This window comes from Enoplosus armatus, chromosome 14 (genome assembly GCF_043641665.1).
Source record: "Enoplosus armatus isolate fEnoArm2 chromosome 14, fEnoArm2.hap1, whole genome shotgun sequence".
NCBI lineage: Eukaryota > Metazoa > Chordata > Actinopteri > Centrarchiformes > Enoplosidae > Enoplosus > Enoplosus armatus.
The window spans coordinates 21,008,016-21,027,049 of record NC_092193.1 but is presented as its reverse complement, the minus strand read 5'-3'; the positions used below and the strand labels follow the sequence as shown (position 1 = coordinate 21,027,049).

Here is a 19,034-nt window from a genome sequence, read left to right as displayed (position 1 = left end):
GTAGAAATACTACAGTAGTAGAAGTACTACCTCTTAATACTTGTAAGCCAGTAGTTTACAGTGTTGATCAGCGATGTAGTGTTTGTGTATATTGCAAATTTACACCTTCCCTACCGTTCATTATGGTCCAAATGTATTTCTATTTTCTAAAATGTGTATGAAGGTGCAACTTGCAGATTGGAAACCCCAGTAAATCAGTGTTTAGAAAAATCAGGAAAGAGAGTTTTACTTCCACATCAAAACATAATTGGACGTAACAAAAGTGACAGCGACCAAGTTAGCTCCAGTTCATTATTAAGTATGGATCCCAATGCTGGTTTTGACACTGAAGAGGTTCAAAATGTATATTCATACGCTTACGATGTCCAAGAGTCCAGGGACAGACCAGCATTAGAAGGAATAGCGGCCATAGGCAAAAAGTCGTGGGTTTAGTCGTGGTGTGAGAACCAGTGGAGAACTTGACAGGTGTCCTGCTGAGTGACCGGCTAATGATAGCTGATGATAGCACTGTAAAGTTCATATCAGGCTATAATAAAGCAATTATTGGTTGTCTTATACTGGCAGGAGTATTGATACTGACACAACTAATGCACAAGTATCAGTTTGTATCAGTCGTATGTGGCATTGCCTAATGGCATTGTTTGTAATTCACTGTGATGAAAATGGTGAAATGCAACGTAAAACAACCGAAAAAGACAGACTGAGTTAGTCGGGGCCAACGACCCCTTTTTGTTATCTAATATGACACATTGGAAAAAAAAGAGCGCTTTTAAAAGCGTTGTTGAAAACGGCCCCTTTTTCCTCTGAAGTTTTGCCCTTGTGTCTTGTAAAACATAGACAGTTTCAGGAAAGGTTAAGCATACATTTAGCATTTAGCAAAAAAAATAAGGACATTTGGGGGTAAATATAATAACATAATATAATAAGAAATTCCTTGCAGTGAGGAGAATAAACAGCATTGAGATGTTTACAGAAAACATAGAATCGTGCTTAGCTGAGTAGAGTATGAAAAACCAAAAGATTTATTTTGGTTTTCAAAGAAAGAGACCTTATGTTGGAAGATTACCAGTTAGTACCCATTTCAACACTATATTGTGCATTTTCTATTGTGGAAATATGGAATATGGATTTAATTAAAACACGCATTCTTATTTGCGTGAAATTTGTGAAAGTGTGCGGATTTTGTCAAATGGTAGCTCCCAGATTCATATATACAGTATGTCTCAGAGCTCTGAGCTTCTATGTATGCAGATCAGCGTTTGATATCCCGATGAAACCCCTGTACCATGACTGTATTTGACCAAAACACCGGCTTCCAAAATGTGTGTATTTTTTGTGTAATTGTAAACAAAATTGAAAGGGTTTCAACAGGATCTCTTGACATGTAATATGTAAAGATGTTCAGCCTCTCTGATCTCTTTTTATGCCTCCACTTATGGCCATAACTATTTCACAGTCGGACACTGAATAGGTGACACTTCTGACTCAAATGTCAAAGGTCATTGTGACTTGGACAAACACATTTTTGGCCATAACTTAATAATTGATGCGGTAATTATGACAACATTTCACACAGATATTTAATGGGATACAGCGATAAAGTGATGACATTTTTTTACCCAAAAGGTCAAAGGTCAACCTCATTGTGACATCATAATGTCCGGGGAAAACAGGTGACACTTAAGACTCAAAGGTCAAATGTCATTGTGACCTCAAAATTCCAGATTACTTACACACACACACACACTGACTGGGACGACACAATGAGAAAACAATGACTACCACGGTTCGGGCTTTCCTCCATCTCGTCCATTCTGCCTTCCACTTCCTGCCTCTTTCTAAATTTCGAGCGTCACGTGACTGCAAACTACGCGTTGGAGCGCGCCGAGCTGATCGTGATCCTGTGAGTTTCACCTACAGCTCATAGAGAGGCTTCACATCTAAAAATGCCAGGAGAAAACAAAAGCACCACATTTTGTGTAGCTACGCTCTTTTAGGATCCATCTTTACTCAGTAATCAAGGGTTAGGGTCTACCTGTTTAGCCAACACATCTATGATAATCCTTCATTCAATCAATCAGTTCAACAATGTACATTCACTGGAATCATATATAGGTATCATCAATATAGTGACAACTTCCATTCAAACAAACAATACACTCTTCACTGCATATAATATGAGTCTGGACAGACATGGATGTAAACTGCAACTTGACACTTGACTTGTTGGACACAACCGAGGGGCGGTAATTCTAGTTAATGTCATGTGCTACAGCAGCACATGGCAATTTAGCGCCTGACAGACCGTGAAAGTCATTACATTTTGTTTCAGTGTGAGTCTAAGCCGTCAGTGATAGCACTTTCTGTCGCGCCACAGTTTGTTTCACAATTTACAATTTCACAATTGATCTTTAAAAAATGTTGAGCCTACATTGGGAGCAAGAGTCGCAGGGATTCACACACACACACACACACACACACACACACACACACACACACACACACACACACACACACACACACCGATATCATGCGTCAGTCCGTTTATGGGAGGAGATGGTCATTGTGACACAGCTCAGCTCGTGGGGTATTGACATTCATGTGGTGACCCTCCTAAAACCCGCGTTGATAGCATTGATCGTATAAACCTTAAATCAATGCGACCCTGACCACTTGTAAAGCAGTAGCCGCGGCAGAATCCCAGCCTCCAGAGCTGCTCTCTGAGCATCACAGCATGGCGTGTTTTTGAAAAGCCTGCCGAGCGAGACAAACCAATCCATAGCTTCCCTGCGGGCTGTGAGGAGGGCACACAGCCCGAGTGCCCGGCCTGTTTGTGGTGCTGCTCAACCTCTGATGCAGACCACAGAGCACCATGGGGTGTTTTTTTTTTTCCAACAAAAAACAAAACAACACAATGAAAATCACAGTTTTAGCAGAAAAAAAGGACATACTTTCTTAGATTAAAGCTGCACTAATCAATATTTTTTATTAGCAATGAATCAAATGACTATATGTCATGTGAAAGTTGCTCATAACGAGAGAGAGTATTCCTCTTTCACCGGATGAAGTATTGAATCTTAGCACCACTGTTCTCCCATCTTTCATCTATCGTCACACGTCTACAGTAATGGAGCTCGAATTAAACAAACGTAGTCTACTGGAAAAACAACAAAGGTCGGGGGGGGGGGGACTGGGAGGACACAGGACCAAACCGCCCAACCTTCAACCTTGACAACTCTGATGTAGTATCAGTATCATTTTTCTATTAACGCGTCTCTTTCCGCTTTTGTGTCTTGTGTCGCGCCTCAAGCTGTGTCTCAGCGAGCGCACAGGAAGAGCCGGTCGGACTTGACGTGGCGTCAGCATCAAATAATTTCCGCTCGGTGTTGGGGTTTTAGCGAGGGCCGGTGTCTCATTAAGCAGACGGCATGCTTTTAATACATCAGACTTGCACGGGAGCCGAAATGTCACACGCTGCTCGGCTGGTTTATTGTCCCTTTGCAAACGCACAGGACGCCACACTGGCTTTATGCTGAAAGAAAATGAACCATGGACTTTTAGCCTCAATTTAATTTCCTATACAGACGACTCTGACTGAAAGAAAGGACAGAAAAAAAAAAAAAAAAAAAATGCAGAGGCAGCTTTGGCTGTGTTAGTACCGTAACGTTGCCTTTCACTTCTTTTTTTTCCGTTTGCAAAGAGCTGCCATACCTGCCGGGTGATATTCTGCTTCATGAACACTCGCACCACTGAAGAATAAAGGGACATCTCTCTACTGCCACCTTTATTTGATCCATAAATGTTAATCAGGTGAAATAAGACATTTCAATCACATCATACATCGTACTACACAACTTGTGCAAAAGACTGTGATGATTGTAAATATTGTACAAATTAAATGGGTTTAAAAGCATTGATTTTGCTCATATTTTCTATTGTATGAACATTTTAGATAGCATGATTAGCAGTCCTGTAGAGTGGTCCTATAAAAGAAATTGCAAGCCACATGTATTTCAGAGCTGAGATTTGAGTAATGGATAAGAAAGTATAAGGAAGAGCTGATTGTCCAAATGTGTGTGAAAAAGGTTCCTTTCAACTGAGTTCCAATGTATTGAAAGTGTGATTATCTCCTGCATTTGCATGACATTCTGTTCCTCGGGACGAGACTTTCTGTCTTATCTGAACCCAGGCACTCAATGATTATCACAATTCCCCAACACTAACAGTAATTGAATATCATAACGTTTTATACCGAAGCCCTAAGCTATTATTTTCCTTGCATTCCACCGCATATTTCTAATTTTTGTAGTATTTGTAGAAACATGGTGAATTGCTACCTCGCATTTCCCCCGCCACTAAATGAATTAGTCACACCTGAACGAGTGTAAAAATGAGTTTTGGATTGGTGCAGATGAAACTTTGGGAATGATAGTCGCTTGAACCGGTTAAATGTTTGTGCCGAGTGAGATTCAGAATAGGAATGTATACACGTAGCAGCTACATGTAGAATATAGCATGGATTAAAGGGGAGCTTAATTTAAGAGGAAGTATAATTCAGCATCACTTAACATAATTGGTATTAATGAGGTATAATTGGAAAAATCATGTAAATCACGTGTGCGTGCTGTTGAGAGTATGCAGTTCATAATGGTAGTGTTTGTAGTATTAAAGATTCGGTCTTCACCATTACGATGAATAAAACAAAAGATGCCAGGGACTGGGGGAGGTGGGGTATGCGACAGAGACCAAAAAAAAAAAAAAGGATCTTGCAACAACACAAATATATCTTCCAGGACCTCCAGGACCCCCTGCCTCCTGCAGCCATTGTCCAAATACAGATTTGCTTTGGAAATCCCTCTAAATAAGCTTGAATTGAAATCACCTTTATCACTGGAAACATTTCAGGGGATAGTAAATTGGATACTTTTGCACTGTTGTTTTAATGGTGGTATTAATAACAAGGCTACCAACATAATACATGCCATTTAGTGGTCACATTTATCCAAGCTTTATACCGTGGGACCATAGAAATGTAGTTTCTAGGCTCCACTGGGTGTTTGACTCCCTACAGTGACACAAGCAGACTTCACTCACTAATACTATTATCCAAACATTCTTTGTCTATTAAACACCATCACTCAGATTGAACTGCCTTTTCCATACTTGTTTGGTGGTAGGACTGCTAGCCATACATTACCATTAATTCTACAGCCCTGCGTTTTGAAAGCGCCTCAGAGGCCTTGTTGAACCCCAGTGCTGATTTGTAATGTAGTATAACACTTGGTTAGCTATTGTTGTTATCATTACATATTGTTGCCTACTTGCCAGTTTCCTCTTTTCCAATCCTTTGAATTTCTCTTTTCTTGCTAATTGCTTTTTGGGGGGTGATTTACATTACTTTAATTATTCCTATTATTATTATTATTATTATTATAGTGATGTACTGCATATCATTGAACTGGCTCAGATGTGTGGCTTACTTAAATATTAAAGGCCTTCATGTATTATGGAAAAATCTTCCTGCGTTTGATCTTCAACACTCCAACTCACAGTGTTATGGGTACATTTCGATGTCAGCAAAAACATGGCAGCAAGCACAAGTCGCACTATTCCAAGTGGGATCATTATTTCTATCCCCTGTAGAAGTAACCTTCTCTTGGTCAGTGAACGAGGGAGAACGCAGCTGGGGGACGAACCTTTTCGGGCAATTTCACTGCCAAGCTGTTCCATCCATGTGGACACAGTATCACAGGTTAACAGGAATATTCTGTTAACTGGTTTGTTCGTTACAACAGGGAAACGCAAAGTCGTCGTGTCAGAGAGGCGCAATGAAACATGATGAAAGTGAGACCTTAACGGCAGCATGGCCAATAGCTGGGTCACTCTATGCATGTAAATGTTACCAATGTTAGTGCTTCACATTTTCTCATGATCTAGGAAGCACACGCGAACCACATGGTGAAAAAACCCAAAACAGGTCAATACAAGTATGTGACACCACAGCTGTATTTTGTGTGGACTACAAATACTACTACTGAATGTTATATTAGGTTTGGTTAAAACTGAACCACCCAATTGTTGGATATTATCAAAATAAATGTTTGTGAGCATCTAGAAGACTATTTAGATGAAATTCCCTATGTGCAGACTTTGAACCCCCCCCCCCCCCCCCCCCCCCCCGTATCAAAAAAGGACATTGGTGGCTGACAAAATGACACACCAATTCAATGTTGCTAGATGACCATTTACAGCAATCGCTTGTCTGCGGCCTTTGATGTGTGATGTCTCTGCTTGTTTTCCCTGAAGCCTAAAACGTAATTATTTCTTCAGTTAGCTGAGGAACTCTATTCCAGATGAGGCACTTCAACTCTAAAACCCTGGCTTAATGTTATTTAAAATCAGAGCAAGTATAAACAAGTCTACAGCCATGCTAGCTGCTCTGTGAGGCTGTACCTAATGTACTTACGTTGACCTAAATGCTAAAGTTTATATATTTATAATTGTAATTATAATGCTAACATGCTGACATTTAGCATCTTAACTTAGCGTATTAGCGCGCTTATGTTCGCTAATTAGCGCTTCACATCTGAGGCTGGTGGGAATGCCATCAGGTTCGCAGGTATTTGGTCATAAACCAGTAAAGTATTGATGATAGTCCCAGGTGAAAAGTCAGTATCAACCTCATGGTGGCGCTAGAGGTAAAGTCAGGGCATCACCAAAATAATTAGGATTCATCCTCCAGGAATCAATGTTTGGTACCAAAACCTCTAACATCTCCGAACGACACCCATGCATCTTCTCATTAGTCTTCATTAGACTAATATGAAAGATCCGACATAAAAACTCTGCATTTAGTGGTTTTTAAGGCTGCTTTTGTAATGTCTTTGCAGCTCCTTAGAACGTCTGACTCTAGTGTACAACCGTGACTTCATTTAACTCCACGAGAATAAACGTTTACATGACAAATGTGGTTTTGCGGGTTTTACATTAATGCCTTCTCACCACACAGACTAAAACACTGTGATGGCTTCATGCTATATTAGCTTTTATGAAAAACACCAAATTGAATGAGATGATTCAAACGGTCTCTGTCATTAATACTCATTTCCAGTGTGATGTGTGTGAAATGGGGTTGTGCCTTTCACATTTGTTCAATGTCAAAATCAGCACTGGATCATAAAGCCTATTGCTAATAATCCTCACAATGCAAGTTTCATTTCATTTCATTGTAGGTATTAAATATTACACTTTGGCAGCATTAACCCTGGCTTCAGGAGTTGGTGTTATAACAAATGTATGAGAGGACTCGGTGCATGGAAACTGTCAATTTCCATCATCAATATTGTAACTTAATATCAAATCCAATCAGTGGCCCTTTGGCTATGATAAAGTTTATTATATTCAAAGCAAGAAACTTCCTTTTGCTATCTTGTAGCTGTCAGTTAGTCTAGATCTTTCCTCCTTCCTGCGTCTTAATGCCTCGCATCCAGAGACTAAGTGACAGATTGATAGCTCTGCTCTAATACCATGCCTGCTCTGTCAGACTGAGAAAGGCCATGTCTTCTCTCTTCCATTCAGGACTTACATGACAGGAGTGTAAGTCGTGAGGAGCACTGGTGCCATTATAACATCATCCTCATCCGTTAGTAAGTGGATTATGGGGCTGGAGCGCTGGCATGCTTTGATGTGTGGTTTGGTTTTATTGGCTCTATAAGAGGACACAGTCCACTTAGTCCTCACTGATTCCAAGTAATGTCCGACATTAAACAGTTTTTATCCATAGCGGCTATATTAGCCCCCTCCACGCATGGGCGCTAATGCAGGTTGATGGGTTTGAATTACATTTGTCACTGAGGTAGATTTGATTGAGAACCATTTGAAGTACTTGACATTTGACATCTCATTCTAGTTTACTTAGGGGTGAATGAAGCATTGGCGGTACTGAACATTAAATCTATGCTTTAATCGTTAAATATTTACATGCCCGGTTGTCAAATCTAAAAATTCCGGAGCTCTACTCTTGACCCATGTCACAACAATAATGTGTCAGAATTAGCAACGCAAATTTGAGAGTTAAAGGGAAGTCATGCGTGTTTTAGGCTTGAACGCGCCAAAAAAAATGCATCAAATCTACCCCCCCCCCCTCGTCCCCCTGTCTTAATAGGAGGGGCGTTGCCTAGATTGGAGTGAATGGGATGTTACCAGGTACTTGAGGGGCATGGGGGCAATTAACACTGGAGCTGGTCAGACCAGTTTGGCCTTGTGAAGTTGATATTGCAAACATGTCAGCAAACCATTGAATGTTTTTCGCGTCAAGCAGATATGGAGCAACATTCGAGTTTATATGTCGTGTCTATGGCAACCTCTATATTTAAGTCCCAGTATTTGCTCCCCTTGTAGCTCGGTTTCGGGTCCTCGACCAGCTCCTGAGGGAAATACATCGGCCTCTTTAGCTGCTTAATGGTTTACTATATTAACCAACTAGCTAACTTGGCGCTAGGCAGATAGCATGCAGTTGGTCTATTCGAGCCTTTCTGCCGAAAATAGCAGCCTTTTGCAGCTGGAAATGAGGCTGAACCAAAACAGTCAAGTTGCGGGCCATAGACAATAACCTGAAAGACACTAAAGCGCTCCGTGGAGCTGAGGGGAACTGCGGAGTTTGGTGAAAATTGTCTGTGCGTTTGTCACTGCAAGCGAGCCCTTTCCCGTGACATGTTGTCAGTCGACCTGTTGTTAATACAAAACATATTGATCAGTGCAGCTTTAAGCACTAAGCATTCATATTGTTTTATTGCATCTTACAAGATGATTGAAGACCTTTTATAAAAATTCAGTTTTCATGTAGAAAATGTGATGGTGCCCTTTAGGTAACATACTGTTGTATTTAGTGTACAGTCCCAGTTTTATTTGATTTTTGAAGAAGGGACTTCATCAGTCACTTTCAAAGTGCTGAAAATTTAATCATTACAAACCAAATTACTCTGGTCTCCTTTTTGACCACTGTGCATGCAGATTTGCTGCATAAGTGGCCCATATCATGGTGTCATCTGTTAATGTCCTTGACTATGCAGATTAAGCAAACAACTTATGCAAATAGGCCTCCACTTTTGCCAATTTAAATTAATATGAGCAACTGAAACCCTCATTTTTATTCAGCCTCTGAATTCCTAATATGTTTGAAAAGGGATTTTTTTATGCAAATGACTGATTAAAATCTATTTTTCATTTCATCATTTTTTGCTTATCTTTCCATAACTCGGCTTGTTTGACTGAACTGACACAGTTTAATTTTAATTGTTTTTTTTCTTTCATTCTTTTTCGACCAGTCTTCACTTAACCCTTGTTATTCTACTTTTGTTTTGGCCCCCCTGTCACTTTTTATTTTTCATAAGAAATCAATCTAATAATATCTCTCTCAATAAAAAGGGAGGATTGAAAGTGAGATTTCGGATGGCTTCGTGTCAGGGGTACAGGCGGTAAAGTCAGAAACATCTGTATGCACCTGGCTATAGGGACACTTACCCGGTCCTTTTGTTCTAATTTGGCATGTCATTTTCCGACCGAGAGGGATTCACTCTTGTTTTAAATCCGTCTCCAGTGGCAAATTGCTGCCGTCTTTCTCTCTTTGTGCTGTCACCTTGACATTTTCGTAATTCTTTTTGACATTTTCCAAATTGCACAACGTATCTGATTTTGATATCAGTTCTCAGCCGGGTAGCGTCAGATCGGGTGCGAGGACGTGGTAAATTGCACATGCTGTACATGTAACATTATGGTGTCCCAATTACAATCATGTCTGCGTGTTATCTCGTCTTTCCTGTCACTTTCTCTAAATGTATCCCCGTCAGTAACCTTAAATATGCAAATTATGGAATTATTTGAAAAGAAATGTAGAATAATTCTGCCCAGAAATCTGCTCTCAGTGCCTTTATCCATGGAGGATATGTGGTCTGATATTCAAACTGACAATAGCTGTCTCTCTCTGTGTGCTTTTGACTTGCCTTGACTTTGATCCATATCCTGCTTCTTGGCCAGATTCTCTGACTCTGTTTCTCGCTTTTTCCGCTCCCTCTTTGACTTCTCTCCCTCTCGCTGTCTCTCTTACTCTCCAGTTTCTGTCTGATTCTGTCTCTGTCCCCCCTGCTAACCTGTCCTCAGGGCAGGCTCAACGCCCTTCATCTGTCCATCTTGTGCCCAATCCTCAATCCTCTGCTAGTGTGGATACTGCCGCATCCCTCAACCCCACAAACCGGCTCACAAGGCATTAAAATCAGAGAGAAACGAGTAAAATGAAAGTGGTCATGTGACCTGACCTAGTCATCCGATATCAGTGCATTCTGGAGTACATGTATGAGCTGATATTTAAAGTCACAACAGACTTTATCTCCCATATTTCCACAGGCTGTGAGCAGAGCTGTTTTCCTCCTGACTTTTTCCTTCCCAGCAGTGAGACTATCGCACAGGTTTAAAGCCAGATTAGCCAAATTTATTTGGAAGAGAAAACAAAGCTAAACATTAAAATCACAACTCAAATTGTCTGTTGTAGTCAATTAGAGTTCACACTAATTTTATGTAGTTCAGTAGCACAGTTTTCCTATGAAACGAGGGATTATTACCAACATTTCAGGTGTTGTCGTTGTCGGTTTTACCTTCAGATGAAGTTTTAGATCATCTGGCCAAACTGTTTGCTTGGAGTTACTTGCCCTGCCCTAATACATCGTGTCGATCTATGTTCTGGGATCTCTGCAATTACTTTGTACGATGTTATCATAACCGATAAAAATAACACTTAAGTTGCAATAAACCGGAATTATCCTGAAATACTGTGGTTCCAAAAGTGGTGACGTAAAGACAGACCAATGTTGCTGCAACATTTACATTAGGAAGAAACAAGCAATACACTTAGAATTCGCCAGCTTAAGGATCTTCTAAATGTGCAGTTATGCCGCGTCTAAGATTGGTGACAGCTCATGGTTGTCATAGAATTGCAACTCCCTTTCCGGCACACACGTTTTCCATCAGAATTGGCGTCTGTCCGAGCCAGCAATGTAAATAATTGTCTCTCACCTGCGGCAACTGAACCTGAGCCGGCCAAAATAACATCTGACCGTGCAGCGTTTTTACAGGCAGCTTTGTGGGACATGAATATCTGTCGTTGTCTGATCCTCTATGAGTCAATGCATTAGTGACGTTCTCAACATCTTATCCAGAATACATGGAGAACAAGATAAAGAAATGTCAAAAGTCAGTGGCGACCAGTAGTCTGTAGTGGAGGAAGTATTCAGATCCTCTCCTTAAGTCATTTGTTGATCTTTTCCAATAACTCAAAGCAAGAAAACTAATGCATGTATTTCTCAAACTGTCATACTATTCCTTTTGAAAAGATGGGAACCATTGCTTTAACAGTCAGTTCAATCAGTGGGGATACGGTCTATAGCTGCAGACCCTCGCTCACATCCCACATGGCCTTAAATGACGAGAAATCAGTCAAGAGCCATGTGTTGAACTTTTCTGCACTTTATCTCAAGGTGAAATGGCCGCACATAGCACAAGAGCTGCTGTCATTTGAAAATACTGTAGGTGTTATTCACTAAATTGCATCTGCAACCTTTTTCAAATTGTGCTGTTGGCATCGCGGCTTTGACTTTGATCTGTATTGTACTTGGCAAGATTCTCTGAATCTGTACTCCCCTTTGACTCTCTCTCTCTCTCTCTCTGCTTTTTTCTCCTCTCCCCCCCTTTTTTTTTTTCTGCCTCCGCTCCAAATGCCACCCTCCTCCCCTCAGGGCGGGATGATCGCCCTTCTGCTGTCCATCCTGTGCCTGGTCCTCATCCTCTACACCCGCAGGCGCTGGTGTAAACGGCGTCGCATCCCTCAGCCCCAGAAGAGCGCCAGTGCTGAGGCGGCTAATGAGATCCACTACATCCCCTCGGTGCTGATGGGAGGCCAAGCCCGGGAGAGCTTGAGGAACTCCCGGGGTCAGGGGCCGAACTCCAGTGGTACCCTCAGCATCAGGGAGACACCGATTTTGGATGGGTACAGGCAGGGTTTGGGTGTAGTATGGCTTGGCAGTAGCTGAAAGTAAACAGATTGTGTTACTGAGATGAATCATTATGTGAAGGTGGTTTTTATTCCACATTTTACTCTGGCAACAAAAGGTTAGAATTGTTTGAAATTCACGACCAAGAACGTAGCTGATGTAATGCAGCCTGCATTAATCTGCAATGAGTTTTGAGGCTTAAGATTAGAGAACTCCTTACTCCTTTATCAGTACATTCTGTCACACTTTGAAATCTTCACGGCTTCATCAAGCACGTCAGCCTCTTGTGATAGTCATTCTAATTTAGATAAGTCAAGATAATGTAACACTAATTGATTTCTACCTCATCCCCAGGTATGAGTATGACATTACTGACCTGCGTCACCATCTGCAGCGGGAGTGTATGAATGGTGGAGAGGAGTTTGCCAGCCAAGTCACCCGTACCTTGGACTCCCTCCAGGGCTGCAATGACAAGAATAGTATGGACCTCGCCCCTGGTAAGTGGACTGACGCACAAATAGCCTGGTCCGAAAAGTACATCTACAGCAAACAGCCTTAAAGCTCCACTAATAACTAAACAAGTAAGTATAGACCTTTTTAACAGCAGACATTTTGACATTGCAGGAAAACCCCAAACAGATTTTGTTAACAATGTCCAGTAAGCCATGACTAGCCAGCAGGTACAATACCAGGACCCTGGAACTAGCTCACCTAAACGCATTGCAATTACACCTGCTTTTCCTGCTATGTCATGCCATAATGTCGAAAAAGGTCTATTTGACGGACATTTGTCAGCCGCCACCAAACGCCACCAAATGAATGCCGGTTGACTAAATACGCAACACATTACCCATAGCATCTTTCAGTGGTGAGAATGAACGCAGCTTTAATGCTAAAGCTAAATATGTGATAAACATGTTACCGTAGTAGTGACATCTGTCTGTTATGTTCTGTGTAGACATGCTTTTGTGGACTTTAGAGAGTAGATGACCTGATTAATACTTGGAGAAAGTCACTGCATTATTTGCACATTACATTTAAATAGCTTTAAAGCCGTACTAATCTATGTTTTTATGTTAACTCTATATGGAAGTGCTTTTGTTCTGCTGCCCTCAAGTGGCCAAAAACAATCAATTATTACCACTTTGACTCTTTAAGGTATATGGTTTTCCATATTTGAACCACCTATGTGTTAGTTATGTGAGATAAGCTGAATTATTGCTAAATAATGCATCGTCAGCATAAAGTTTGTTGAAAGCATTAGGTTGGGATACCAGAGGAGTTTCTTCTTTTGTGCCTATGAAACTTTTGTAATCATTTTGAATGACAAACTCACTATCTCATTAATAGCTTGTTTTGTTTTCCTCCTCCACAGCCATATATGTTTTAATAAAAACAAAATAATAAGACAGCGTGTCAGAAAGGTCACATTGGCTCGTGCTAGGGAGGATGTAAGGGTGCAAGCAGGGAACAGTATAATTACATTAACGCATTTGCAATAATTGGAATAATCAGCGTGAAACCAAAGAAAGCGAATTGGATTTTTAATTAAATACCTTATCGTGTTATTTTCTCGTGGAGGTGGGAATAATCATTGAAATGAATGTAGACAGAATGATCAAGGACTAAAATTTGAGTTTCACAAACATGAAAGCTTCGAATGCTTTGTCAATGTAAAACACTTTGTAAAAAAGGGACAGCAAGTACAAATGAGGCACTTGTTCAACGGTTTTCGTAACCAGCGCAAGAGCAGTAGTTATGTGACTGATGAAGAGAGTACACCAGACATAAATATCAAACTGCAGGTATTCTTTCAAAGAGTTACTTCCTCACACTTGAAATAACCGAAAGGCTTATGTGCCTGCCAAGAATTTGTTTCAGAAGATCTGTTTTTCATGATCAGTGGACGTTGGAGTTGAGCACCTCTCCCATGAGAATTGCTCTGTGAAGTGGACAAGTTCTGATGCAGGTACACCCTCTGAATTTCAATTAGCAGCAAGATTCACTGCTCGGATTCATCAAGAGATAATGTTGACGGGGCTCTCACGTGGCATTCTTATAAAATTCAAACGGCCCAGCGGTGATGGAGGCGGAGTAATCCTGTGCATTATGCATTTAAAATGGTTAATGCCATGGACTAGAGAAATAGAAAATGCAGGCAGCAGGCCATGCATGAAATATAGAACAATATAAACAACTGGAGTGGTCCGAGAGTTAAGCGGCCCGAGCAGCCAAAGCAGAGATTTGAGTAAATATCGTTTGGCATCCCTGACCTCTCTTCTTATAATAATAAGATAATAATAATAGTTATGCATAGATAAACAAACGAAAAAAAACATGCCTGTTGCCACTCTATATCTATCTAAATCTATATTGCTTCAATATTGTGTAATGTTGCTTTATGTCTGTCATTTAAATATTAAAATATATCGATTTTTGTCCAATAAAATGCAAATCCTTTCATGCACAAATTGCTTTATTTTTACAATGGAGTACAGTGTTGCTCATATAATTGTCTATAGTGATTAATGTAGTGGTCTCGAGAGAACTATATATTCAAATATGTATTGCATATTTGAATATATACATTACACTTGGACTTACATTAGACTTGGAATACACTGATTGATTAATTAAAAAAGGTTTTGTTTTTTTTATCAAGGTTGGTAGTATTAGTCTTAATTTCATTGATTTTTGGAATCACAGACAAACTACATGAAGAGTCTACAGCCATGCTAGTGGCTCTATGAGGCTGTGCATAGGCGCAATGGTGCTTTGAGCTAAAGGCCCACATCAAAATGCTAACATGCTCTTAGTTCACCTTGTTAGCATGCTAACATTTGCTAATTACAGTAGCACTAAACACAGGGTACAGCTGAGGCTGATTGGCATGTAATTAGTTTGTGCCGGTAATCACCAAAGTGATTACAATTCCTCCTTAGGGAAAAAAGAAACCATGAATGTGTGTACCAAAGTGCATGCCAAACCACCCAATAGTTGTTGAGATATTTGTCTCAAAACCATAAATGTGGACCCCTTGGTGGCACTCGAGGAAAAGTCGAGGGGATCGCCAAAACATTCAGGAGCGTCCAGCTGCGGACCTCTGGGGACGCCAGGTCTGTGAGCCAGGTCTGTGAGCCAAGGAGAGAACAGCAGACTCTGACAGAAGTGAGGTGCGTCACTTCCTTCAGCGGTCATGTTTCTCTCTGCCCAAGACTTTTTTTTGTCAGGTTAAAAAATAAGCTAAACATGTTGTTAGGTGTAAAAGAAATACTTTGTCAATTGTCAATGCAAAGCACAGGACTTCATTTCACGTGGTTTGATACACTGGGAATGATTTTAAAAGGAGGGGGCGCTCCCGGGCGCTAAAGTGTCTAGTCTAGAGGGTTAACCGCAAAAGTAGTAGCTATTTGCTTTTATACCTTCATGGCAGAAATGGATGCGCCTCATGTCTGGAGACCCTACTCTCTTCTCATTGGCTGTCAGACCTGCGGTCACCAGATGTGAGGTCTGCAGTTGGGACCTTCTCAAAGCCATAGGATTCATTCTCTGGGGACCCTGCCGTCCCTAAAGCTGTGTGTGGGGTGACTAATTGCCACAAAACCCCAATTTTGTGGGGTGAATTATTCCTTAAAGGATACTATTACAGAACTTCTTCGCTTAATATTTACCAGAATAGATAATTTCATCCTCTGAGACTTAAATGCCTTCTGTATATTCTCTTAATGAGTTTAATTTCATGCCAGCTTTTCTCACTCTTTCATTTTGCCTGTTTGACTTCTCCCCCAGTAAACAACATGCTGGATGTGTTTTCCTAGCATTACTATACGTTACGCTTGCTACATTGTGCTTTCAAAACCTCCTACATCCAGCCATGAACAACATGTTTTTGTTTTTTTCCAAGTGGCTGCTTTCTCGTTTTAGAGGGAAAGCTTTCAATTTGTGCCTCTACTACTCCTGGCTTTTATTTCCCCGTGTTTGTAATTATATCTCACCTCTCCACAGTGAGTGACAACACCAAGCTGGCCCTAATGAACAAATACAAGGACAACATCATTGCCACGAGCCCCATCGACAGCAACCACCAGCAGAACACCCTGCTTCCACACAACACCTCCACCAGCCAACGCAAACGTCTCTCCAGCAACACCCGTGGTGAGTCCCTGTATGCCATAGATTTACCCTTTGACAGAGAAAAGAAGAAAATAGATAAAACATTGCTTTATTTTTTACATCTAGACACTGTGGCAAATCCCATGCTTTCGTGGCCCTTTTTGAAACCATTTTATTTCATGAGGGGCATTCAAATCCCATTTAAAAAACAAAGGCTTTTAAAAAACATTTTGGAGCCCAACAGTGACGTAATTGACACTAGGCCTAACAGACCTTGAAGTCAAACTGAAATTTGAATTATCCTCACATTTTGCGTCCAGAAAAAGATGCTATATTGATATTGGAGCTATTGTGCGTGGTTTTCCGTTTTTTCAAAAGAGGACCAGTTTCTGGTCATATAAGAGGGTCTAACACTGTGTCTACACAGGAGGCGCAGCGCGAGCAGCAGCAGCAGCTTCAGTGATCTGTCTGTCCACACAGGATGCGTTCATATGGAACGCCACTTGTGCAAATAACGTCTTATAGATTTTGCATTTTAAACGACCTTTTAAAAACGCATTGACGTGTAGGGTTCGGTCATGTCAAGACGGCATATTTTTTACGTGTTAAGCCGAATATTTTGGCTGGAGTGCTCCACATGCGTAGTTTTTGTGTTCACGCATACAAATATAACACGACCAAACTCTCTAAGACGCCATTTGCACAAATGGCCTTCCTTACATTCACACAATCCCTGTAGTTGTGTGCGTGAAACGGAAGAAAATAGACTTGAAGCGTGAATAATATGCTTCGGGTCACATTTCACTGTTTCGAAATGAATCAATGCAACTGTCTACACGCGCCGTTCCGCAGCCTGCGTGGACGGCTGTATTGATTGAAACGGAAGCGTATCTGTTCCGTCAGGTCAGAGAGACGTTAAGCGCGGCTGAAGCGCCTCCTGCGCAGACGCGCCATGAGTGACGAGCCTCTGAGTGGGCATTTCTCATGGCGTCGGTTGACAACAGACAACTGGCGGCCGGCGTTGTTAGGAGACACGCTGTCAGCTTCCGTGGTGGTGCACCAGTGTGTAGGCCTCATACTGTGCAGCCTACAAACGTTGGTAAAAGACGACAACAATTAACATTCAAGAATTGGGAGTACCTATGTATGTTCCACTCAGACAGTGGAAGCTATTTATTTTTTTTTTTCGTACGTTACTTTATTATTCCAACACCTAAAGCCGGGCTCAGACAAACAGGAGTTTTATAATCGCAACCGATTTTTGAAATCGGGTCGCATCGCGCGCATAAAGAGAATCTCAAACATGCAACACACTACATGACTTGAAAATGACGGCGCATCACACACTACAGGATACTATTAAGATCATCGTGTACCAGAGGGAGCAATGCACCACCTCACGTGATTTCATGTGGAAGCAGATGTAAACATAACGGAGGATGAAGTGGTGAACAACTTGCTGTAGTCATGCTTTGCAGTGAGAGAAAAAACAAAAGCAGGAGGCGAAACGAGTCTGGATGAGAAAATGGTTGAGGAGACGCGGTCAACACGGGTCGTCTATTCTTCAGCGGGCACTCGAGATGAGATTGTGAGTTTTAATATCCGTCAATAGTAGTATGTGAGCTAACGTTAGCCTCAAGGGCTAGAAGGTGTACCGTTGCTTGGCGACACCACCAGATGCCCTGGGACATGTCTGGACCGGTCTCTCTTATTGGCTCTTGCGGTCCCGCTCACAAAGTACTGACGTAATGATCCAGATTTTAAATGCCAAATATCAGACAATGTTTGAAACGATCGGGGCGACCCTGACGAGTCTGCAAGCAGGTCGGGAGGTTTAAGACTGGATCTGTAAAACCCCTCGCATTACCAGATAATCCGGGCCGAACATCGATACCAACCAAGGCCCCAGACCAGATTCTCAGGAGGGGTGAATCGGGGGATAAATCGACCCGAAATTCCCGAAGTCTGAGCCCGGCTTAAGTCAGCGGTCTGTCTTTCACGGGTTCAGATTTGGTGATTGCAAGTTGCTAACGTGTCACTGCATACAGCTTCAAAGCATGACACAAGGTAACGTACAGTGTGACGGATTAATGACAGGTGGGCTGAAACTACAGATGGGACTAATCAATGGGGAACGACATTGGCCACTAACTGGTTCAAACCCTAATGATAGTCTGTTTGAAACTGCCTGTTACGCTGTTACGGTAATTCAAATTTTGACCAAATTAGTAGTCAAAGTCAAACACCAAGGAGGTATCGACTGATTTTAATTTCAGACTGATTTTAGGTGCACTGGCTGTTATACATAAATATATGTTTGTTTGCCCAGCACTTTCGAAAACCTCACACTCATAGGCCGTGGCGCGAAAATGAATCGTTGCTAGTGTGAAAATATTTCAATGAAAAAAATGAGGCATGAAGTAGAGGTGTTCAGCTTGCAGCAGCGTCGTGATCAATGCCCAGCTGCACATATCTTTTATCTAAAAAATCTCTCACAGCTCCGTAGCAGGCAAGAAATCACAAGGAGTCGCTGAATGCCAGCACACAGGTTTCATCATTGACAACATCATAAATGCCCTTTGGAAAACTCCCAAGGACCCTGAGAAATGTTCAGCTAGTTGGATATAAGTTAATAATGCAGTTAAGAATACAAGTCTGCGGTAGAAAAGTTGAATCAGGACACATAAGGTCTTTGCAGGACACTGAGGATGAACCCAGTTTTATAATCCATGTTATCCTGAGAGATGAATGCCCTTTGAACAACGAATCAATACAAATGTTTAGTGTGAATGTGGCGTGAATGTGAAATCTCAAACATATACATCTCTTTGTTTATTGTGGTCTTTTTCCTAACATAAATCAAACCGTATTGCTTTCCAT

At 41.3% G+C, this 19,034-nt stretch overlaps 1 protein-coding gene across 1 annotated transcript in view; it reads left to right on the top strand.

Moving 5' to 3' along the window:
• Positions 1–19,034, top strand: part of astn1 (astrotactin 1) — a 335,823-nt gene that overhangs the window by 65,234 nt on the left and 251,555 nt on the right. Inside the window, exons 3-5 of the mRNA XM_070918552.1 lie at positions 11,787–12,037; positions 12,396–12,538; positions 16,047–16,196. Of these exons, the coding sequence (XP_070774653.1) occupies positions 11,787–12,037; positions 12,396–12,538; positions 16,047–16,196 (544 nt within the window). The remainder of the gene's footprint in view (positions 1–11,786; positions 12,038–12,395; positions 12,539–16,046; positions 16,197–19,034) is intronic.